The sequence below is a fragment of the Bubalus kerabau genome, chromosome 17 (genome assembly GCF_029407905.1).
Source record: "Bubalus kerabau isolate K-KA32 ecotype Philippines breed swamp buffalo chromosome 17, PCC_UOA_SB_1v2, whole genome shotgun sequence".
Lineage (NCBI taxonomy): Eukaryota > Metazoa > Chordata > Mammalia > Artiodactyla > Bovidae > Bubalus > Bubalus kerabau.
Genome location: NC_073640.1, coordinates 43,305,342 through 43,331,076, shown reverse-complemented (window position 1 = coordinate 43,331,076; position 25,735 = coordinate 43,305,342). Strand labels below are relative to the sequence as shown.

At 43.2% G+C, this 25,735-nt stretch overlaps 1 protein-coding gene across 1 annotated transcript in view; it reads right to left on the bottom strand.

Annotated features, from left to right (window-relative positions):
* HYDIN (HYDIN axonemal central pair apparatus protein) overlaps positions 1 to 25,735 on the bottom strand; it is a 419,919-nt gene that overhangs the window by 44,959 nt on the left and 349,225 nt on the right. Inside the window, 12 exon segments of the mRNA XM_055554109.1 lie at positions 2,258 to 2,375; positions 3,463 to 3,701; positions 4,211 to 4,379; positions 5,973 to 6,072; positions 7,501 to 7,600; positions 9,135 to 9,333; positions 9,954 to 10,126; positions 10,231 to 10,390; positions 21,161 to 21,280; positions 22,125 to 22,307; positions 22,538 to 22,758; positions 24,848 to 25,069. Coding sequence (XP_055410084.1) covers positions 2,258 to 2,375; positions 3,463 to 3,701; positions 4,211 to 4,379; positions 5,973 to 6,072; positions 7,501 to 7,600; positions 9,135 to 9,333; positions 9,954 to 10,126; positions 10,231 to 10,390; positions 21,161 to 21,280; positions 22,125 to 22,307; positions 22,538 to 22,758; positions 24,848 to 25,069 — 2,004 coding nt within the window.

The window sequence follows — 25,735 nt, the reverse complement described above, 5'->3', positions numbered from 1 at the left end:
GAGGCCCTCCCCATAAGCTCTCTCTGGGCTCCAGCTGTGCTCCTGGAGGCAGGGAGGGCCTGGAGGAGGGGAGGGGGGGACACTCCTTCAGGAACAGGCTCTCTCAGCGCTTCTTTCTATACATATTCCTTCTGAACAATCATGGGTAAGTGGGAGTTTTAAGGAAATAGACATATTCCACATCAGAGATCAGATCAGTCACTCAGTCGTGTCCGACTCTTTGCGACCCCATGAATCGCAGCATGCCAGGACTCCCTGTCCATCACCAACTCCCACATAGTATAACACTTATCCAGATGGGAAGCTCCAAGCAGAGGGGCAGGGCTTAAAAGTATCGACCTTTGAGTCAGATAGTCCTGGGTTTGAATCGCAGCCTTCAAACCCTCTTGGGTATTAACTGTTGGACCTTGGTCAAGTGACTTCTCTGAGTCTTAGTTTTATCCAGAAAATGGAGCTAAAGCCTTTACCCTGAGACCGCCGGAGGCTTCAATGAAAGAATGTGCAAGAAGCAGTTAACAAAGCAATGGGCACAGAATCTGCTCAAAGCATGGCTTGTTATCATGCACTCCTCTGGAGTGCTCCTCTTAGGAGCTCCTCTTAGGAGCTTTCTTCCTTTTTTTGCCCTATTGTAATTGTGCTTTGAAGCATTTTTATGTTGGTTGCTTTACCATCTTTGTCATATAACTCTAACATTTTGGTCATCTCGGTGTTGGCATCTATTGCTTATCTATTTTCACTTAGTTTGAGATCTTCCAGGTTCTTGATATGCTGAGGGATTTTCAGTGGAAACCTGGACATTTTGGATATTATATTATGAGACTCTGGATCCTACTAACCTTCTCTTTGGGCTGGCTTTCTCTGACACCTCTTGGGTGGCGACAGTAGTCCAGATTCCACACTGGACTTCTTACTGCTGCCAGGCCAGGGTGGGAGTTCCCGTTTCCCACTAGTCTTAGACCAGTATCACCCTCGGGGCGGCGGTGGGGGAAGGGTAATATTGTCTCATTACTGTTCTGCTGATTCCACAGAGTAGGAGGTCCACTGTGGGGAAGGGAAGGGCAGCTCATTTCCACACGGTTGGAGTGCAAGTCAAGGCTTCCCAATTGGTGTCTCTGTTGACAATGGCAGAGGTGGTGGTGGCTAATGAATGTCTGGGTCTCTGCTGAGTGTTCTTGGACATCACTTTGACCTCATTACAGCCTGAATTGAGTGGGAAGTCTAGGTTCCTTGTGGGTCTTTTCTTGAAATATGTGGTGTAGGACCACAGATTTCTCTGTCATGTTTGACTGTAACATTACAGCTCTTATTTGAACATTCCTGTCTTGCTAGACTACCCTTTTCCTGGTTCTTTGGCTAGTGAGAGCAGGCTTTTGGTCTGTGCTTGTTGATGTTTCTGGATTGCTGGCTCCCTCAGTACCAAATCTGAGAAGTATGAAGTAAAAAGAAATCTCAGGGAACTCATCACTGTGATGTCTATTGGGTCCCAAGAACCTTAGCTGGTGTGATGGTTTTTTCTCTGTTTCTCAGTCTTCTGTTTGTTTTATATGTAATGTTCATGGCTTTTAGTCGTACTTATTTGTAAGAATAGGGGAAAATCATCTACTTCATATTACCAGAAGTAAAAGTCTTCAAATCTCCTTTTATTTAAGCCAATCTGAATGGGCTTCTGTTTTGCATCAACAAATGATTATTTCTGGCTGTGCTGTGTCTTCGTTGCTTTGTGTGAGCTTCTCAAGTTGCAGGGAGCAGGGGCTACTCTTTGTTGCAGCGTGCGGCTTTCTCGTTGCAGGGGCTTCTCCGGTTGCAGAGTACAGGCTCTGGGTGCATGGGCTTGGTAGTTGCAGCACCCAAGCTCAGTAGTTGTGGAACACAGGCCTAATTGCTCTGTGGCATGTGGAATCCTCCTGTGGAATCTTCGGACCCTCGTCCCCTGCATTGGCAGGGGGATTCTTATCCACTGCACCACCAGGGAAGTCCAACAAAAGATTCTTGATTAAAATACTTATGAAGAGTAGACACTAATTGTAAAGGAATGAGGAACCAATGAAGGTTTTAAAGCAAAAGAGGATATCCAAAGTAAGTCATAATTCCTTATTTTAATATGAAAGTGATAGTTTCATTATAACTAGTTAATGTTCCTGCCACAGTAGGAATGTTGAAAATTCAAATCCTGGTATCTTAGGGAGTTATCTGTTGGAAGAACTAGTTTGCAGGAGGCCTTACAGGGTTTCTGTTGAACAAAGAAAAGGGTGCTCACCTGGCTTGTGACGTTCATGTCTTTCGGAACAGAGTCAGAGAACTTGGTTGTTTTGGAAGGTCCAGTCTTGTAAAAGTTCTCGCTTTCCCGGGATCTTGCATGTCTGACATGGGTGGCTCTGATTAAAGAAGTGGGAATACACTCTCAGGGTGGGGTGATCATGAAATACCACCTACCTGCTTGCTTGCAAGGTCCCTTCTTCTTGGAATGGAGGAAAGGGCCTTTCCTTGCCCAGAGGGCATCAGGGAGCATGGTCAGCTTATTTATTAACAGCCAAACTCATTTAACAAGTGTGAGAAAAGTATGCAGAAATTATGCATATTACATATGACTCATAAGGACATTAAAATTACTGCAAGTAAATAATAATTGTAAATATTTGCCAAAATGGAAGAGGAGACCCACCAAAATATGAAATTATTACAAACAATGTAAAGCTGTGTGATTTAAAAAATTAATTAGAAAGTCAGTCTTAAATGACTATTGACAAAGTCAGTTCATTAGAAAGTCAAGACAAAGTGCCTGGGAATTGGCAAAAATAGTCCCTAATTTGTCAAAAAAAGAATATGACAATCAGATGAAAGCCAAAAGCACTCAAAAACATGAACTGTTTCGGTTAGTTGACTGACAACTGCTTTGTGATAATTACAGTTCTTTGTTGGAACAATTATTAAGTTGGTTATAGTGATTGTCTTCATGGGGACAAGGTAAAGATAGTCCCAGGAAGGTGGAGGCCTCACCAGGCCTTCTCTAGTCCAAATTTCTAGGGTACTCTTTGCCACCCCCTCATCATGAAACACCATGATTTCTTTTGATTTAGCTTGCTGTTATAATCATCCCTGGATTTCTACAGAATGACAGACAGGAAGTGACTTACTGGTAAGTAACGTAGCACACTCGGAGCACCGAGGCAACAGACACAATCCCATGCAGAGGACTTTACATTTATTCAATTAAAATGTATTGCATATTGGACAGCAGTTGAAAAGCATGTGAAATTTGGAGTCAGAGATGAGGGTTCAGAACTGAGATTCACTGGTGATTTTTTTGATAATCTTGGATGTGCCATTTCTAAACCTTAGTAACCTCACCCACAAAGGGGGACTGGGTGGATGAGTTTAGATAAAATATATGAAAGCTCATGGGAGAATAAAAAGCACCAATTAACCAGGGGATGTTTTGAGTTAAGTAAATACTTGTCTTACACTTTCTTCTGATGAAGGGGGCTCTCCCCTGTCAGCCTATACAGGGCATACTTGAAGTCGATCATGCCTTGATTTTCTATGGTGAAGAAGGCGCTTTTACGAGTGCCATAGATCAAAGCCCCGAAGTTGATGATGGAGGAGGGGCTGATGTTGTACTTGGAGAACACCGCAGTCACAGAAAACTTAATCGGGATGCTGGCAATAATTTCACCTCCTTCTGAGATATTAGGCTCAATAATCTAGAAAGGGAAGACAGATTGGGAAGATGTCAGCTACCAGAATAACAGGTGCCAGCATAGTTTCTATGGCTGTCTACTCCATTCCTTATTTTCTTCATTGACACGAAGCCACATTCTTTATTCTCTTTATATAACTGCATTGATAATAAAAGCAAATGCTAACGTGAAACTTACTGTGTACCAGCTATGGGTCCACATGTACCAACCCCGCCTCCCATTTTCACTTCCCCCTTTTCTTTTGCACTGATGACTGAACTCAGCCTCCCTGTCTCTGGTCTGGTCTCTTCCAAAGACCAGGGGCCACATTTCTTCTCTGGAGCTTCAATTTCTGATGACTCTGAACACCTCCCACCTGACCTATCTGTGCCTGTGAATCCCCAAGCCCTGGTGAATCCCTTCTGGTGGCCACAGAGTCAGCCCTCCCTTTCCCCCTTAGGGCATGGGTTAGACTACACAAGCTTCATTTTGGTACCTGCCACTGTGTGAGTCATCCCTTCAAGCTCTCTTACCTGACAGCGCAAAACTGGCTGGTTCTCGATTTTCACTTCCTTTTTTGCATGGAAGAGCACCTGGACATTTGTGGGCTTTTCTGTCGTGGTCAGTGAGCCCTTCTTGGGTTGGACTGTGATCATGGAACTTATATTGGTTGCAGAAAGCCCTAAGGAGTCCACAGAAAAGCTGAGTGACAAGAAGAAAAAGTCAGTTTTAGTCATTATCTAAGGAGCTCAAGACACCAGAGATGAGACTCTAGACTGGTAAGTGCCTGCCACACCCCCAGCCCTGTTTAACCACTATGCCAGCAGTGTTCACTGTGCTCTGTATTCCGTGACCACTCCTTAGCCAGGATTGACCAGGCCAGGCACTGAGGCTTGAGGCAAAGATAGCCATCTCCAGCCCGTGGTTAAGAGATGTCCTTGAAGGAGAGCTCTAACAGGAACATGTGATATTGGATAAGGACCAGATCAATTCATTTCTCCCTCCCCCTGCCTCTCTGTCTCCCTCTCTCTCTCTCTGTCTCCCTCCTTGCTCTAAGACTGAATGCAGTAGACATAGAGGGAACAGTGATGCAGAAGCTGGGGGATCTAAGAAAGGACAGAAAGGCAGGGGCAGAAATCATGCAACCGAGGTATTCAGAAGCGCAGCCCTGGCCCAGTGCAGGTGAGATGAGAGGCCGAAGAGAAAAGCTTGGGGACTGGAGCTGGAGCAAGAAACCTAAGCCGAGGCAAGATGCGTGGAGCTGCCATAGGGACCCATGTTGTCCCCATGCTCACTCCAGGAGATCTGGCCCCTCACTGCAGCGTGCATGCTGCCTCAGCCGCCTCACCTCCCTGCACATCCTTGCACTGAACCCTGATCACCTGCTCCAACTTGAGGGAGACTGTTCCATGCAGCCTAAAAGAGCAGGGGTAACACCTCTCATAATCTATAAAATAAAACTCACAACGGGCAAGATTCCATTTAGCGCTAATTCCAAAGTGACTGTGGCTTTCTTCTAGGTTTGTTTAGCATTTATTTATATTAACTTATTTCATTTTCTAGTTCTAAGAAACAGCAGTATTGAGGTGGGACCTCTCTAGTTTCAGCATTCTTTGAACTGAAATGAAACACTCATGAATATACGGAGTTTCTATTAAGTCTGTGTGGCAGGGGAAGTCCCTTTATCAACTTCAAATTCTTCTGGGCAAAGGACAACCTTCCATAACATCGACCAGCTATGGGTGCTGGCGCTGCCTGAGGACCTCCTCCCTCCCTGCCCCAGAGCCACTTCTTCCTCCTTGAGGAGCCTTCTTTATTTAGGGGTTTTATTTTTAATCTAAAGAGTACAAGCTGGAGCTGTCTTCCACCAGGCTGTCATTTGGAATCTATAATATAATAGTTCTTAACATTAAGAAAGAAAAACAGACAATCCCTTCTTAATGTGAAATCTTACATAGACCATCAGCTTATGAAACAGACAGGAGCTGGAAGGTGGGCAGGATGGCTTGAGGCCAGGGCCCCCATCTCCAGTCTCTCTCTCAACCCCTAAGACCTCCTCCCACCCCAGTATCTCCTCCTCCAACCTCTCTGCCAGGCTCTTCCCCACGCCCAGGCCCCTGTGGCTCAACCTGCAGAGCAGCTGGGATTCCATTCATTTGAAGCTAAGAGAGGCTAACAGCAGAGATGGTTCTTAGAATTTCCTTCATCGACTTTTTAAAAAAAACTCTCTCAGGCAACACTCCTCTCGCCATGAGAGGATGTGGACGACCATATGCTTGATACTTTTTAGGTTACCTGAACATGATCTCATATTTCCCACGGTTCTTCAGCTGCAGGGGCTGCTTCACCTCGTCCATGACTTTCACAATCCCCAAATCAAGGCCTCCTTCAGCTCCTGAAGAAGGCAGGGGCCAGGGTGGGAAGGGGTGAGTGAGCATGGGAGCGAGAAGCACGGGAACTGCCTATTGAAGTTCACATGGAAAATCCATGGTGACAATTTCAGAGAATCTGTTTTTTAAAAACATTGTGGCTAGAAAAACTTCTTGGAATTGAGTCTTAGCAAACAAACAACAGACACTTCTCCTGTACTCAGTTCAACTGGGTGGCTCCCTCTAGCTTCCACCTTAGGACTGCTCTTCTTCCTTTCATGTCTCTCATTAGCTAAAACTCCCAGTGTTTAAAAAAAAATCTTTTGAATCACATGTATAATGTAAAGAGTTGGGACATAATGCATAAATTCATATTGTTATACTTTGTATTACATTATAATCATTTCCCCATGTAACTAAAATCTCCCCATGTGCACAATATACTATGATATGGCTATTTCATAATTTACAATATTATTCCAACAATAATAATATTCCATTACAGATAGACACTTAGGGTATTCCTAATCTTCCATTATTATAAATAATGCTGTATGTAAGACCAATGACATCAAGGCAAACATGTAGCTCTAATATTCTATGAGTCGTGCTGAGTAGGAGACCTATCAGAGAAAGGAGGGCCCTAACCTGGGTGTTGGGGCAGTGTGGTAGGCAGAATAAGGCCTGGCACCTCCCCCATCAAAGATGCCCATGTCCTAATACCCAGAACCTGTAAATATGCCAGTTTTTGTGGCAAAGGGGGAAATTAAGGTATTAGATGGAATCAAGATTGGCAATCATCTGTCTTTAAAATAAGGGAGAATTTCCTGGAGCCTCTGGGGGGACCCCAAGTAATCACAGTGGTTCATAAAGGCAGAAGAGAGAGACGGAAGTGGGAGAACCAGAGAGACGGCAGAATGAGAAGGACTGGACCCAACATTGCTGGCTTTGAAGAGGGAGGAAGGGGACCATGAGCTAAAGGATGTGTGTGCCTCCCTGAAGGTGGAAAAAGCAAGGAAATGGGTTGTCTCCCAAAGGCTCCAGAAGGGACAGTTGCCCTGCAACACTCTGGTTTTAGCCGAGGGAGAGCCATTTTGGACTGCTGACCTACAGAACTGTAAGATAATAGATCTGTATTGTTTTAAGCCACAAAGTTCGTGGTAATTTGTTAGGGTGGTGACAGAAAAGCAACATAAAAAGGCAGATAAGAACTCACTCTCAGATGACTGCTCAGAAAAGAACTCTTCAAATTTTAAATTTTGACCACCCATTATTGTCTCCAGTTGGAGAGATTAATATTTGTAGTAACACTGCTAACATCACTTGAGTTTGCCTGCTATTTACCTCAATTCCACCTTTCTCTCCAATAATCACTGGTCTTTCTCTACACAGGAAACACACTGCCCTAAAAGATGTGACCTATAAACACTCTTTCTTTGGCGGGGTCAACAGACCTTTGGGGAAGGTGATGTCTAAGGCAACGTCATAGGACTCGGCAAAGATCAGGATGTTTTCAATCTGAACGACACCAACGAGGTTGTCTGCGTCCAAAACCTGTCAGGGTAAGAGACATTCTTTAGTGAGGGCAAGACCCGCAGGGTTCTTGGGAGTCAGAGACTAAAGAATCTGCAGGAGGGGATCATTTAGAAGGGGCTATGGTAAGAAACGTTTTTGCAATGTATTTAGCTTTTGTTTACTGAGCATTTGTGTAGGCTGAGTGCTCTTTGTAACATCCTTTGGGGGAGGGCTGGTGTAGGCAATCAATAAAAGGTTGAGGAAGAGGGACTGCATTTTCCATCTTGTCTACTCACTGGGTTTCAATAATCTGTATCACTGGCACCACCTTACTAAGTTTGGGTTGTGAGTACACAGTAGGAAAGTCTTCTTTGAACTTTTAAGTCAAATAAACCTGAAGAGCATTTTTTCTGACAGTTGAAAGAAAATCTTTTATATTCTAAATTGCTTTAACTCATTTTATAAATCTGAACTGCTTTGTTCTTTATTTATGATTCAACCTATGATAAAAGTGTCAGATTTTTCATATTAAATGAGTGCTTAATGTCTCTCTTTTGGAAATTTCAGATTAAAAAAAAAAAGAACATCACTACTATTAAAGTTGGAAAAGTTGAAAAAAATAAATAAAAGCAAGACTCCTAGCCTCCAGCTGACTTCTGTCCCCTCTATTGTCCCTGATGGCGGTACGTCTCCAGATTGCTGTCCCCTCTGTGGTCATCCCTGATGGGGGCACTTCCCTCACTGTCCTGAGGAACATCTGAACTGGTGTCAGTCTTTAGCTGGATCAGATTGTTGACTCTTGAGACTGATGATGAGGCAGTAAAGGGTCTATTTCAAGGGGAAGAGCCACTGGGCAGTGGGTGTGGCTCCTTGAATCTGCCTGGAGACCACCTGCCTCTCTGCTGAAGCCCCAGGCTGGAAAGCTAAGTGGCCAGCTCCCCACGGCTGGTGTCTTACTAAGGGGCCAGGGGGAAATCTGTAGCTGTCACCAAACTCAAGTTTTAATTCAGAGTTTCCATCTTTCCTTTCATCAAGCATTCTGCCAATGTTTCATGAAACAAATTGGACTGCTTGAGTTTACCTTCTTTCTTGTGATGCTCAGCCTCTGGCAGAGATGACAAGAAGGGCTGGTAGCAGGAGGGGAAGGTAAGACAAAGAACTTGGGTTGTCAGATCCAGAATTTATATAGTTCTTCTCTATTGACAGAGACCAAGTACCCAGAGCATCCTATTTCCTTTGCTACTCTACTGGATGGCAGGGGAAGGAGAGGGGGATTAAGTTTTGTAATTGGGGGAAATAAGGACAATTTAAGAGATACAGAAATCAAATAACGTTCACCAGAGTGCTTTTCAGAGTGACCAAAAAGCAAGGCATTTCCTCGTGTGGATGTTGAAGGAATATAACCTGGGAAGAGAAGCAGAGCAGGGCGCTGTGGGTTGTCAAACATAGATTAGACGGGAGCGTGTAACATGGAGAACTGCCTTGGTGTGTCAGTGAGTTGGCAGTGTGGGCGTCAGTGAACCCAATGTGTACACATCTTGGTGACCAGGTCTGAAGACATATGAAGCCTCACCTCCAACCGGATTGCCTTCTTGACATTGACAGGTTTGGAGGGCTGGAACTGCACCTGAAGGCTATACTCAGACTTGGCGGCTATGATCCCCTGCATGGTGGACACACTGAAGTCTTCGCCCAGGTGCTCTAGGCTGGTGATCCTCCAGGCCAGGGGCAGGAGTGTGATGTTGCGGAGAAGAACTGCCTTGGAGTCTTTTCTGCAGAGACCAAAGGAAATTCTGTCAATTTCGAACAATTTTGATTTATTATGGCAAGTCAGAAAAAACACTTCCAGTTATTTCAATTCGTACCAGTTTATTACTATTTATTGCAGGGAACGGGGCTTACTTGTGATGATCAGGGAACGCAGGATACATGAATCAATATACTCACCCAGCTGCCTCAGAAATAAACATTCCCTATTTAGAATAATATAATTTCCATGAATGATTGTGTAAGTTCTAGGTCTGGTCTAGTGTTTTCTGCTTGTCCTTTAAATTTCTAGAGCTAAGATTGTTAACCTTTTAGGGTAATGGACTGAAAATCTGAAAAAAGCTAGCCCTTCTGAAAAAAACACAAATATGCACACACTTTGGCAGTTGATCTTAGAGAAGTCCTTAAACAGCCTGCAGTCCATTCACTGAACCCAAGCTGACAACCTGTGAACTCAGAGGGTTATCACCCATCCCGATTTGCACAGGACCAGAAGTCTCCCGGAATGGAGGACTTTCAACACTAAAACCAGGCAGGTCCCAAGCAGATCAGGATGAGTTGGTCACTTTAGAACTAAATGTTCTTTAAATTTCATTCCAGTCCTGGAATTATCTAGAACTCTGACCTGTGCAGCAAGAGCCGGTCAAAATGCAACTGTCTGGGATCCAGCTCCAATTCTGGGCGGACACCCTGGCAGCTTAACTTGAAGACAGCCGGCTCGGGGTTCCCCTTGATGCAGCAGACAATGCTGTCTTCAAAGACACCGACTGCAGTAGGGTAGGCCCATACATTCAGTATCTAATGGGAGAGTCAAAACAAAGAACATTTATATCCAGGATGCCAAGGCCTCAAACTTCAAAGGAAAGCCTTGCCCTGGTAGACTTGCTTCCACGTGACTGTACCTGCTTCTCATTGGGTTTCAGAATCATGTTGATGGGCTCCAGGAAGTAGGTGTTTGCTTTGATGTCATTCTGAAAACAGAAATACACCTCCACAACCATTGGGGAGCTGTTCAGGATTGTCAGTGTCTCCATGTTGCCTGGGAACAAGGAGGACTTGTACCTGGAAGTGAATAAAAATTAGGGATGTGGCTGTGAGGACTGGCTGAGAATTCAGGTGGAAAAGCAGACTGTGAGGTGCAAGGCGATTTCAAAGGATAAAGTGGCTACACAGAGGCAGTGGAGGCTACGAACACAAACCTTATGGTGAAGACTTGCAGCTGTGACCTGACTGCTCCCCCACAAACTCACCCCAAACCTTGGTCTCATCTTTAAGATGGGATGATAAAAATTCTTAGGATTTCAAGTATCAAATGAAATATCAAGAGTATATTCGCTACTCTTGATATCAAGATGGAGCACCTAATGCTCTGAGGACAGCTGCAGATAACAAATGCCCAATAAATGGCAGTTGTTACTACGGCAAAGATTTCTAACTAAGAATTCTGCAGCTCTATCCTTCCCAGTGCTTATGCTTCCAAGAGAGATGATCATTTGAGTGACCTGTTATTTCATATCTTAGAGAAGACCTCATTTACCACCTTTTCCTACACTCGCACAGGATGCTACTGTTTTGACGTAGATGCATTTGACACTGCTCACTGTTCAGGGCTGTTTCTGTTCCCTAGTACTTTAGGGAGAGACCCGCTGAGTGGAGCACTGTAAGCACTGAAAACTGCCCAGTTAATTGTGCCAAACAGAAAAGCAGCCAGAGAAGGCACAGGGAACATCAACGGACACACAATCGCTGGAGGTGACAGCACAGATCAGGAAAGCATGGCACCACTGTGCCCACACACAGTCTGCAGAGCTCTGGACAGTCTGCAATGGAGGAAGGAAGGAGAAGGCATGGCAGAGATGAAATCCGAGAGACAGAGCTTTCTCTGTGTAACTGCCAGAGAGGTGGTGGCCTTCACATCTCACTGTTAATTATCACCACCAAGTACTTTGCTAAAAGTTACATGTGTACTCTCTAGTTCGGTCTTTCCAAAACTGTGCAGTAGGGGCTATTATTTTCCCGTTCTGCACATGAGGATGTTGAGGCTCAGCAAGACTTAAAAGATAAATGATACTCGTTTAGGGGCCACTGTAATTGCCCTCCTGGATCACGGCTGTCTGGCCTCATACCCTACTTAATTCCAATGCTGCTCTGAACATAGGCCTCTCTGAACTGGCCATCATTTTCCTGAATCCCACCTCCGGCTGCTGATGGGTGTACATCACGTCCATCAACCTGACTCCCATCCCTTCTCTTGTGTAAGCCTTTCTACTGGGTCTTAAGGATCCTCTCCATCAGCAGGTAACTCTCTTCAACTTCATTTTCTAGTCCAATATCTTAGGAAATAAACAGGAGATTATGAAGGGAATGGAGAACTAACTTGGCTCATTAATTTCACCAAGTAAGCATAGAAATAATCACTTGCCACTTATCACAATAAATGCTAGATGGAATTAAGACATGGTTGAGATCCTGGTTCTGTTTTTGGTCTCACCTTTCTGCCTATATAATAAGCAATTTATATATGACTTAAAAAAAAAAAACTTGTATCACTAAATATTTATGACCATTAACCTAAGCTGGGCCCCCAGTTCTGCCAGTTAATTTTAATCTATTTCTATAATATTCTCCCTCTCCTACTTTGCATAAAACCTGTTTCATACCTACTGCATTTTCCCAACATTTTAAACTTCCTTCCACTTGCCTCACTGTTAGGGATGACCTCACATCATTCACTATGGAGAAAATGGTTGCATGGGAAACTCCTCACCATTCCAGCCAAACCTGTGACCCTACCTGCACCTGAAGCCATATCACCTTCCTCCGATGTGATGCTGGTCCCTCTTCCTGGCAAAGCCAGCATCTTCACCTCTCATGTTGTTTCAGGGAGCTGCACCACTCACCGCCCTGACTTTCTCTGGAAACTCTAGCTTCTTCCTCCCTACTTCACCCCTTGACATCTAAACATCATAAGAACAACAGTGAACGAACAGCCTTCCCTGCACTCCAGGTCACCCTCCTGTCCTCAGCTGCCTCCATCTCCCTTTACAGTCAAGCTTCTCCAAAGAACCACCTCCACACTCTGTCTCTATTCTCTCACCTCCCACTCACTCCTCAACTCACTTTACTTGGGTTTCATCCTCAGAAAGCCCCTGAGAGAGTCCTATGCCTTCCGTGTTGTTAAGCCCCTTGGATGCTGATGTCATCACCTTTCCACCCTCCCTGCCACAATCAACATGATGGCCACGCCCTCTTCTCGTGGCTCCAGGACACCATGCTCCCCCGGTTTCCACCAGTAGCCCCTGCCCTCTTATCTCTTGTGAGTGGTAGAATTCTTTAGGGCTTCATCCATGGTCCTTCTCGCCTTACTGCATACTCTCATTTAGGTGATCTCATCAGACCCACGGCATTTTTTTGTCTTGAAACAGACTCTCCTCTGAGAACCAAAACCATATAGGAGGAGCTAAGATGGTGGAGGACTAGGACGGGGAGAGCACTTTCTCCCCCACAAATTCATCAAAAGAACATTTAAATGCCGAGTAAATTCCACAAAACAACTTCTGAATGCCGGCAGAGGACATCAGGCACCCAGAAAAGCAACCCAAGTCTTCGAAAGGAGGTAGGAAAAAATATAAAAGAAAAAAAAAGAGACAAAAGAGGGAGGGATGGAGTTCTGTCCAGGAAGGGAGTTTTAAAAAGAGAGAAGTTTCCAAACACCAGGAAACCTTCTCACTGCCGAATCTGTGCCGAGCCTTGGAAGCACAGAGGGCAACATAACAGGGAGGAAAAATAAATAAACAATTAAAACCTGCAGATTGCGAGCCCTATGGTAACTCCCCCAGCGGAGAAGCAGCGCAGACGCCTGCACACGCCACTAGCAAGCGGGGGCTGGGCAGGGAGGCGCGGCGCGGGCTGCATCGCTTAGAGTAAGGATCTGGCCTGAATACCCTGAGCGCTATCTGAGCGAAATAATTCCGGCTAGCAAACCAGACTGTGGGATATCTACCACGTGAAAAGCCAGCCCTAACCTAAGACACCGCCAGGCCTGTGCAGGGAACAAAGGACTGAACAGAGATAGCCGGCTGCAGACCATCCCCTTCTGGTGACAGGCAGCCAGAGCCAGAAGGGGTCAATCGCAGCCTCAGAGAGACATTATCCATAAAACTGTAAGCAGGCTTCTTTGCTAACTAAAACTTCTTGGGGGTCTGGACGGTCAACATCCACCTGAGAAGGTGCGCCGGTTGTACATCTAGATAACCGAGCGGCGGGGAGGTGATAAGTCACAGCAATCGTGCTTGCTAAACACCTCATCATCTGAGCTGCTCAGACCTGGGAAGGGCACAAAACGCAAGCCCAACCGAGTCTGCGCCTCTGAGGACTACCAGAGTGCTTGAATCTGAATGGCTTGGACCTGGGAGGTGCAAGCAGCCCAGGGCCGGCCACGGATGGTTCCCGGCGGAGCAACCTAGAGCCTGAGCAGTGTGGGCAGGGAGGCTACACGCACCATGAGCGGGGGCAGACCCAGTGTGGCTGAGGCACTGCGAGCACACGCCAGTGTTATTTGTTTGCAGCGTCCCTCCCTCCCCACAGCGCAACTGAACAAGTGAGCCTAAAAAAAAAAGTGTCCACCACTGTCCCCTTCGTGTCAGGGCGGAAACCAGACACTGAAGAGACCAGCAAACAGAAGAAGCTATAACAGAGGGAACCACCTTGGAAGCTACAGGCAATAGATTAAAACCCTGTGGTTAGTACTGAATACATAGGAAGGGGCCTATAGATCTTGAGAAATATAAGTCGGAGGAAGGAACTAGCCGAAAATGAACTGACCCCACAATACCCACAACAAAACCAGAGACAGTCCTAGATATATTTTTACTATTTTTAACGATCATTCTTTCTTTTTTTTTTTAATTAAAAAAAAATTTAAGTTCTCTATTTTTCCTTTAATTTTCACTTTTATAACCTACTATTACTTTGCAAAAAAAAAAAGATTTTTTTTAAAGCAAACTTCATATATATATTTTTTATAATTTTTGTGACCTTGTTTTTTTTTTTTCTTCTTTTCTTTAACATTGTATTTTTGAAATTCCATTCTCTACTCTAGCCCACTCTCTCCACTATTGATTCCACCTCATCTCATTCGGGTCACCTCTAACTCCCTCCTCCCTCTTCTCTTCTCCATGTAACGCTGTGAACCTCTCTGGGTGACCCTCATGGTGGAGAAACTTTTCATCTTTAATGTAGATGTTTTATCAATGGTGCTGTATGGAAGGAGAAGTTTTGAAACTACTGTAAAAATAAGACCAATAACTGGAAGCAGGAGGCTTAAGTCCAAACCTTGACTCCAGGGAACTCCTGACTCCAAGGAACATGAATTGACAGGAGTTCATCAAACGCCTCCATACCTGCACTAAAACCAAGCACCATACAAGGGCCAACAAGTTCCAGGGCAAGACATACCAAGCAAATTCTCCAGCATCAAGGAACACAGCCCTGAGCTCCAAGATACAGGCTGCCCAAAGTCACCCCAAAACCATAGACACCCCATAACTCATTACTGGACACTTCATTGCACTCCAGAGAGAAGAAATACAGCTCCACCCACCAGAACACCGACACAAGCTTCCCTAATCAAGAAACCTTGACAAGCCACCTGTACAAACCCACACAGAGCGAGGAAACGTCACAATAAAGAGAACTCCACAAACTGCCAGAATACAGAAAGGACACCCCAAACTCAGCAATTTAAACAAGATGAAGAGACAGAGGAATACCCAGCAGGTAAAGGAACAGGATAAATGCCCACCAAACCAAACAAAAGAGGAAGAGATAGGGAATCTACCTGATAAAGAATTCCGAATAATGATAGTGAAATTGATCCAAAATCTTGAAATCAAAATGGAATCACAGATAAATAGCCTGGAGACAAGGATTGAGAAGATGCAAGAAAGGTTTAACAAGGACCTAGAAGAAATAAAAAAGAGTCAATATATAATGAATAATGCAATAAATGAAATTAAAAACACTCTGGAGGCAACAAATAGTAGAATTAGAAGATAGAATGGTAGAAATAAATGAATCAGAGAGGAAAAAAGAAAAACGAATTAAAAGAAATGAGGACAATCTCAGAGACCTCCAGGACAATATTAAACGCTACAACATTCGAATCATAGGGGTCCCAGAAGAAGAAGACAAAAAGAAAAACCATGAGAAAATACTTGAGGAGATAATAGTTGAAAACTTCCCTAAAATGGGGAAGGAAATAATCACTCAAGTCCAAGAAACCCAGAGAGTCCCAAACAGGATAAACCCAAGGCGAAACACCCCAAGACACATATTAATCAAATTAACAAAGATCAAACACAAAGAACAAATATTAAAAGCAGCAAGGGAAAAACAACAAATACACACAAGGGAATTCCCATAAGGATAACAGCTGATCTTTCAATAGAAACTCTCCAAGCCATGGAGGGAATGGAAAGACATACTTAAAGTGATGAAAGAAAATTACCTACAGCCTAGATTACTGTACCCAGCAAGGATCTCATTCAAATATGAAGGAGAAATCAAAAGCTTTACAGACAAGCAAAAGCTGAGAGAATTCAGCACCACCAAACCAGCTCTCCAACAAATACTAAAGGATATTCTCTAGACAGGAAACACAAAAACGGTGTATAAATTCGAACCCAAAACAATAAAGTAAATGGCAACAGGATCATACTTATCAATAATTACCTTAAACGTAAATGGGTTGAATGCCCCAACCAAAAGACAAAGACTGGCTGAATGAATACAAAACAAGACCCCTACATATGCTGTTTACAAGAGACCCACCTCAAAACAGGGGACACATACGGACTGAAAGTGAAGGGCTGGAAAAAGATTTTCCATGCAAATAGGGACCAAAAGAAAGCAGGAGTAGCAATACTCATATCAGATAAAATAGACTTTAAAACAAAGGCTGTGAAAAGAGACAAAGAGGGTCACTACATAATGATCAAAGGATCAATCCAAGAAGAAGATATAACAATTATAAATATATATGCACCCAACACGGGAGCACCACAATATGTAAGACAAATGCTAACAAGTATGAAAGGAGAAATTAACAATAACACAATAATAGTGGGAGACTTTAATACCCCACTCACACCTATGGATAGATCAACTAAACAGAAAATTAACAAGGAAACACAAACCTTAAACGATACAATAGACCAGTTAGACCTAATTGATATCTATAGGACATTTCATCCCAAAACAATGAATTTCACCTTTTTCTCAAGCGCACATGGAACCTTCTCCAGGATAGATCACATCCTGGGCCATAAAGCTAGCCTTGGTAAATTCAAAAAAATTGAAATCATTCCAAGCATCTTTTCTGACCACAATGCAGTAAGATTAGATCTCAATTACAGGAGAAAAACTATTAAAAATTCCAACATATGGAGGCTGAATAACACGCTGCTGAATAACCAACAAATCACAGAAGAAATCAAAAAAGAAATCAAAATTTGCATAGAAATGAATGAAAATGAAAACACAACAACCCAAAACCTGTGGGACACTGTAAAAGCAGTCCTAAGGGGAAAGTTCATAGCAATACAGGCATACCTCAAGAAACAAGAAAAAAGTCAAATAAATAACTTAACTCTACACCTAAAGCAACTAGAAAAGGAAGAAATGAAGAACCCCAGGGTTAGTAGAAGAAATCTTAAAAATTAGGGCAGAAATAAATGCAAAAGAAATAAAAGAGACCAAAGCAAAAATCAACAAAGCCAAAAGCTGGTTCTTTGAAAGGATAAATAAAATTGACAAACCATTAGCCAGACTCATCAAGAAACAAAGGGAGAAAAATCAAATCAATAAAATTAGAAATGAAAATGGAGAGATCACAACAGACAACACAGAAATACAAAGGATCATAGGAGACTACTATCAACAATTATATGCCAATAAAATGGACAACGTGGAAGAAATGGACAAATTCTTAGAAAAGTACAACTTCCCAAAACTGGACCAGGAAGAAATAGAAAATCTTAACAGACCCATCACAAGCATGGAAATTGAAACTGTAATCAAAAATCTTCCAGCAAACAAAAGCCCAGGTCCAGATGGCTTCACAGCTGAATTCTACTGAAAATTTAGAGAAGAGCTAACACCTATCCTGCTCAAACTCTTCCAGAAAATTGCAGAGGAAGGTAAACTTCCAAACTCATTCTATGAGGCCACCATCACCCTAATATCAAAACCTGACAAAGATCCCACAAAAAAAGAAAACTACAGGCCAATATCACCGGTGAATATAGATGCAAAAATCCTTAACAAAATTCTAGCAATCAGAATCCAACAACACATTAAAAAGATCATACACCATTATCAAGTGGGCTTTATCCCAGGGATGCAAGGATTCTTCAATATCTGCAAATCAATCAATGTAATACACCACATAACAAATTGGAAAATAAAAACCATATGATTATATCAATAGATGCAGAGAAAGCCTTTGACAAAATTCAACATCCATTTATGATAAAAACTCTCCAGAAAGCAGGACTAGAAGGAACATACCTCAACATAATAAAAGCTATATATGACAAACCCACAGCAAACATTATCCTCAATGGTGAAAAATTGAAAGCATTTCCTCTAAAGTCAGGAACAAGACAAGGGTGCCCACTTTCACCATTACTATTCAACATAGTTTTGGAAGTTTTGGCCACAGCAATCAGAGCAGAAAAAGAAATAAAAGGAATCCAAATTGGAAAAGAAGAAGTAAAACTCTCACTGTTTGCAGATGACATGATCCTCTACATAGAAAACCCTAAAGACTCCACCAGAAAATTACTAGAACTAATCAATGATTACAGTAAAGTTGCAGGATATAAAATTAACACACAGAAATCCCTTGCATTCCTATACACTAATAATGAGAAAACAGAAAGAGAAATTAAGGAAACAATTCCATTCACCATTGCAACAGAAAGAATAAAATACTTAGGAATATATCTACCTAAAGAAACTAAAGACCTATATATAGAAAACTATAAAACACTGGTGAAAGAAATCAAAGAGGACACTAATAGATGGAGAAATATACCATGTTCATGGATTGGACGAATCAATATAGTGAAAATGAGTATACTACCCAAAGCAATTTATAGATTCAATGCAATCCCTATCAAGCTACCAACGGTATTCTTCACAGAGCTAGAACAAATAATTTCACAATTTGTATGGAAATACAAAAAACCTCGAATAGCCAAAGCTATCTTGAGAAAGAAGAATGGAACTGGAGGAATCAACCTGCCTGACTTCAGGCTCTACTACAAAGCCACAGTCATCAAGACAGTATGGTACTGGCACAAATACAGAAATATAGATCAATGGAACAAAATAGAAAGCCCAGAGATAAATCCACACACACATGGACACCTTATCTTTGACAAAGGAGGCAAGAATATACAATGGATTAAAAACAATCTCTTTAACAAGTGGTGCTGGGAAAACTGGTCAACCACTTGTAAAAGAATGAAACGAGAACACTTTCTAACACCATACACAAAAATAAACTCAAAATGGATTAAAGATCTAAATGTAAGACCAGAAACTATAAAACTCCTAGAGGAGAACATAGGCAAAACACTCGCCAACATACATCACAGCAGGATCCTCTATGACCCACCTCCCAGAATATTGGAAATAAAAGCAAAAATAAACAAATGGGACCTAATTAAACTTAAAAGCTTCTGCACAACAAAGGAAACTATAAGCAAGGTGAAAAGACAGCCTTCAGAATGGGAGAAGATAATAGCAAACGAAGCAACTGACAAACAACTAATCTCAAAAATATACAAGCAACTCCTACAGCTCAATTCCAGAAAAATAAATGACCCAATCAAAAAATGGGCCAAAGAACTAAACAGACATTTCTCCAAAGAAGACATACAGATGGCTAACAAACACATGAAAAGATGCTCAACATCACTCATTATCAGAGAAATGCAAATCAAAACCACTATGAGGTACTATTTCACGCCAGTCAGAATGGCTGCGATCCAAAAGTCTACAAGCAATAAATGCTGGAGAGGGTGTGGAGAAAAGGGAACCCTCTTACACTGTTGGTGGGAATGCAAACTAGTACAGCCACTATGGAGAACAGTGTGGAGATTCCTTAAAAAACTGGAAATAGAACCGCCTTATGATCCAGCAATCCCACTGCTGGGCATACACACTGAGGAAACCAGAATTGAAAGAGACACATGTACCCCAATGTTCATCGCAGCACTGTTTATAATAGCCAGGACATGGAAGCAACCTAGATGCCCATCAGCAGATGAATGGATAAGAAAGCTGTGGTACATATACACAATGGAGTATTACTCAGCCATTAAAAAGAATACATTTGAATCAGTTCTAATGAGGTGGATGAAACTGGAGCCTATTATACAGAGTGAAGTAAGCCAGAAAGAAAAACACCAATACAGTATACTAACACATATATATGGAATTTAGAAAGATGGTAACAATAACCCTGTATATGAGACAGCAAAAGAGACACTGATGTATAGAGCAGTCTTTTGGACTCTGTGGGAGAGGGATAGGGTGGGATGATTTGGGAGAATGGCATTGAAACATGTAAAATATCATGTATGAAACGAGTTGCCAGTCCAGGTTCGATGCACGGTACTGGATACTTGGGGCTGGTGCACTGGGACGACCCAGAGGGATGGAATGGGGAGGGAGGAGGGAGGAGGGTTCAGGATGGGAACACATGTATACCTGTGGCGGATTCATTTTGATATTTGGCAAAACCAATACAATATTGTAAAGTTTAAAAATAAAATAAAATTAAAAAAAAAAAAGGCATGACTTCACACTCCTGCTCCCAGGACTACAACAGCTTTCTGTTGCCTGTTCAATTACACTGATGATCCTCTGGCTCACTTTCAAAGTCCCTCCTGGAGAAGAGGTCCCACTTCTGCTGAAGATCAAGGTCCAAAATCTTGGGTTCCAGTCTTGGTTTTGCCAGATTCTGGCTCTGAGTCTTTGGGAAGGTCGCCTCACACCTCTGGAATCTCACCTTCGATATTTATAACATGAAGGAGGTAGACAAAGCTGGTGGTCTAGAGGAAACTGCAGAGTCCAGAAAATCACCCCTGTGTGTTAGACGGGGATGGTACAAGAACATTTTCTGGAATCTTTGCAAGAAATGGAGTAGGTATTCGTACCACTCCTAATGGAATTTGTCTACACTGGAAACCGGAAAGATGGAATGGTGGAAGGGAAAGGACAATATACTGATATCCACAGACTCCAACGGTGTGGTAACTTTCATTCACAACTCCTCAAGGCCTGAGACTGAAGCTCTATATGTATTAGATATTCTGCATTGAAGTTCTAATGTGGTAATTGCAGCTTTTACTTGTAAGGAAAAGAATTAAATCTGTCATCTGAAATAACTTCAAAAAACAACAACAACAACAACAAAAACCATATAGACTATGCCTTGCTTTCTGTGGCTTCTAGCTGTATCTCTCAAGCATCTCAAACTGAACACACACCCAAGTAAACTCTACATTCTACCCTTCCCCTACCCAAACTGGGTCTTCCTCTAGGCCACCCCATCTGGGAAAACAGCATCCTCAATCACTTGAGAGCTTAGCAGAAACTTGGGGCACAAGAACCCACTTCTCCTGATCTGTGGATCAGGGCTGCCTGAGGCAATGTCAGTAAGAGCTGGATCTACTATTAATACACAGGCACCCTGGCTTGTACTCCTCATGCATCCAACCCAGCAGTCTGAAATCTGCTTTGAAATAATGGAACACTTACTTATCTCTTGATTTCCCACAAAGCAGTGGTCCGAAGTGAAACCTCTCCATGCTCACAATATACTTCTTAAAGATGACCTCATTTGCCTTCATTTCCATCTTCTGCTGAGGGAATACCACCCTGAACACAGAGGAGAAAGAGGAGAGAAGTGTCTGAATGCCTCCACATGATGTATACATGAACCCAACATTCCCTGTTCAGCAAAGGGTCAAGGAGTCTGGAGACAGAACAACTCTTAATTTGAGGACATTTCTGGAACGACTCTTAATTTGAGGACATTTATGGAACCAACCCTGAGGGAAGACAGTACAGTTTGAACCTGAGAAAAAAATATTCCCAGTAGTGTCTTTCATAATGGGGCTGATGATGAAACTGAGCTGGACTTCCTGTTCTAGTGTGCCTAGCTAGAAGAAGTCCTGAGAAACCCTAAGGAAATCTAGTTCTGGTGGATCTTAACCAGCTTCTGAGTTCCCTGTCTGACGTGGCCCCTTGGTGAGAATTGCAAAAAAAAAAAAACACCAAAACTCCTCTAGGTGTACAAGCTATAAAAAGTCCCCTGGCTTGCTCAAGCCAGGGGCCTTTATGTGGTGCATAAGGGGCTCAGTGTTTGGTACTCAGGAAAAAAATCTGCCTGTGGAGATACCCACATATACTGAGGTTACAGGATAAAAGTCCTACAGCAAATATAAAATCTGTTTATATTTGCTTAATAGTTAAATAAACCAACTAACTTCACACAGGAAGATATCCCCTTGCCCTTCACATCTGCTAGCATTCTATTTTAGCCACATGGTACCGTGTCATTTCTGTGACTCAGTGTCCATGGCTCTGGAGCCCAGTATAAGAGGGCCTGGGATGCTGCCCCGGTTCCACATTTCTATTAAGACGCACCTTGTTCAAAGTCCCATGGGGGAAAACAAAAATGTATCCGCCAATCTTTTCTTTAAGAACAAAATACACTTACTTTGGGTCTTGGCAAATGTATGGGTAAGTGCTGACACCTCGGCAGTAAAGCTGGTACTGGCGGTGAGTTCCAAGGATCTCAAAGTTAAATGTTTGGTCAAAGATCCCAAGATCGTTGGAACAGAAGTGTAGGCGCAATGTCACCTCACCGTTGGCAGGCACGATCCACCGGAAATGATTCAGCCTGAAAATGACCACACATGCTTTTACTGTGAGGATGCTTCCTTTGGGCCAAGAGAAGACAGGACTGTTGCCTGGGAGAAGTCTGGTCCTGCTGCGGTTAGGCATGGTCATCCTTGACCGCCACGGAGGTCCTTAACAGTCAGGACAACCCGGTTCCCATCTGAGGCTGTGAGAGCCACACCCTCATTTGGAGCTTTGGCCTTCCCCTCCCTGGGTGGCTCCGAGGCCCACCTGGTGAATTTCTCCTGGGAATGCTGCCCAGTTAAGTTGTTCTGCTCTACATCTGACAGCGGAGCAATGGTTCCAGAAGTTCCTGCAGAAAGGCCCTTCCTGTTGAAGGCCATGCGGCGTTTCTCCTTCTGAGTCTCACGCGGCTGATCCGTCTTTTCTTTCTCTTTTTCTTTCGTTTTCTGTTTGCTCCCTTTAGACAAGGTGATTTGCTCCTCCTGGGTCTTAAATTGAAAATGAGCACAGGGTCTTAAACATTCATCTTACGACCACAGAAGCAGGAGACAGGAATGCCCATGACATTGCCTGCGGTTTGGGGTGACCTCTCTGCTTGCAGTCTGGGGTGACCTCACCAGGTTCAAGATGCTGGCGACTGCTGAGAATGGCAGGGCCCAGACTATGACACTATTGTAGGAGGGAAATGTGGAGAGGAGTCTAGGGCTTTCTCTGGTACCCGACTCCCTGAAGGGAGGCCAACGCTCCAGAGAAAGCTGGAAGCTGGTCTGGAGTGTGTTCCCATACTGCATTTTGTTGTTGTGCTTCTGTAGTATTTTTTTTTAATCTATATTTCTCATTACCTCCCAATCACACTGATTTTTTTTCATAGACCAAATCTGTATCATGACAGAATATTCCATAGTCTGCAAATCTTTTGACTGTTCTCAGAGTGTCCCTTAAAACTTACTTATTTCCTGTATTTCATGTAAGCTGAAAAAAAGATTTAAAAACTTGATTAGATTCAGAGAGGATGCTGTGCGCATCATACTCTGTCACACTGGGCAACAAATGATGTCAGGTTGACTCACGATTACAGACGCAAAGGGTGTCTGTGTGGCCGCAGCGATGCTCGCAGATCTTGGCCATGGCAAAGCGGACTTCCCTCTCTGCAGCCAGCTAGCCACCCATGGGACGACGCTCTGGCTCAGAGTGAGTGTCTTGTTCTCCAGCAAACCAGCACTCCAGGAATCCCCTGGCACTCCTTAATCAAGTACGTCATTGGGGATTATCAGAACGGTGCCTTTCTAATTCTACCATTCTTTCTATAATTTCAGCTGCCATTCTCCTAGAAAGAAGAGCTTTCCTTCATGCACTGGAGATGAGCCTGAGTTCCTTCTAAAACTGTAAGTTAAAGAAAGCTAAACTCTTTCCCCTTAAGGTTCAATTTTCAGAAAAGAGGTTGGTGTAGTAGTCACCTCTGATGGTGGCAATATTTTCTTTTTTACCTTTTTATTGGACTCTGCCCAAGTAAGGCCTGCCCCCAGTGCTGAGACCTGATGTTGATTGTCTGTTTACTACCAAACTGAAGTTTGGGGCTCTCTGTTACCTAATTGAGGTGTAAGCAGGGCCTATAGATAGCTTTATTTGCTGCTGATTTTGTTTTTTTTGCTAACATGCATGGTTTATAGGAAGAAAGCTAGGAGGCAATTCAAATTTTGGCCCCCATACTCCTCTTTGACCACCTGATGTGAAGAACCAACTCATTGGAAAAGATGCTGATGCTGGGAAAGATTGAAGGTGGGAAGAGAAGGAGATGACAGAGGGTGAGATGGTCATATGGCATCACCAATGCTACGGACATGAGTTTAAGTAGGCTCCGGGAGTTGGTGATGGACAGGGAAGCCTGGCGTGCTGCAGTCCATGCGGTCACAAAGAGTTGGCCATGACTAAGCGACAGAACTGAACTACTCCTCTGGGAACAGAAAGCCTCTCTGTAATTTTTAATATCCATGCATTCTTCATATTACTAGTCAAATCTATTTTTCTTTTTTAATTTATTCCATTAACTGTATATGTAAAAATCAATTTTCTACTTTTACATGATTTCATTTTGATCACTTATCCTTTTAATCTAGGTGGAATTACTTTTACTGCACTGTGTCAGGCAAGGAGATAAAAAGCAACTTTATCCAAATTATCCAATCTTCCCCATATAATTTCTTAATAGTCTTTTCTTTCTCTAATGGCGTGTGTTTCCTTGTGTCTGTTGACTCTTGTATTCTTCTGCTCTGTGTGAATTACCTTAGCTTCACAATACATTCTGCTACCTTTTTAAAAGAGCTAGTTTCACTTTTTTTTTTTTTTGCAAATGGGCTTCAGAGCGAATCAACAAGTGTCATTTTTAGTCTCTAATTGGGGGCATAGGAAGAGTCAGACCCAGGGAAGGTGCAGCTCAGGGAGGCTTGGGTGGAATCCCAAGTGAGTGGAGGCAAACACCCTGGTGAGCTTGACATCAACCCCGGGCTCAATTTTTGGCTGCATGGAGGGCCCATATGAAGTCTCGCCAAGGTCAGGAGGGTAAGTTTCTCCATTTACCTTTGAGGAGCCTGGGGTGGTTGAAAGCTCTGTTTCTGCTTCCACTTCTCTTTTCTCCTCCATCAGGGAGAAGTCTTCAGAGGGTGGAGTTATAAACACGAAATGCTTCAGGATTTCTGTCATGGCCAAAGGCTGTCGCTTCACAGGGTAGGAGATGATTGAGTATAAAGCAGGTGGTGGGATAGGTGGTCCAGAGGAACCCAGGCCCAAGATGTCTAGGATCTAAAGGAAAACATCAAGATGAATTTCTGGTGTAGAGGGCAGGCTACCCCTAACAGCCTCCCTGAAAGAGCACAGGATGGTGAGACCCTCCCTCCTTTCTCTCGACTTTCTCAGGAGATGCCCTGATATAGGCATGCGTCAGGGATGGTGTGTAATGGGCCTCTGACACAGCTCTGCAGGTCTTTTCAGACCCCACACCTCCAGACCCAGCTGGGGCTCTTGCTATGGGCTTCAGGCTCCCTCCCTTATCATAACCTTTGTCACTTTATTATGATTGCTTGACGGTCTTATCTCTGCAACTGGACTGTAAAGTTCATTAGGACTGGAGCTAGGCTGATATAGCACATGGCCTAGCACACAGCTGGGACTCAAACCTCTGTTTAAAGAGACCATCTCTTACTATTCTGATGTCTATAGTATAGAGCTGTTTCATTTATTTTCAGATCCCCTGTTAATATTTCTTCTACCTTTAAGTGTTCTTTCTTTTCAAAGGTAAAAGAGGGTTAGGGCTAGAGCAGGTGATATACAGCAAAGAAAAAAAAAAGCACATCAAAGTTCTGGGGATGGCGTGAAAGATGGGAATGAAGAGAGAAGTCAAAATAGAAACTTGAGAGAGTCAACTTATTCGTGTAGCATTTCCCATTCTACTCGGATATATAATGAATG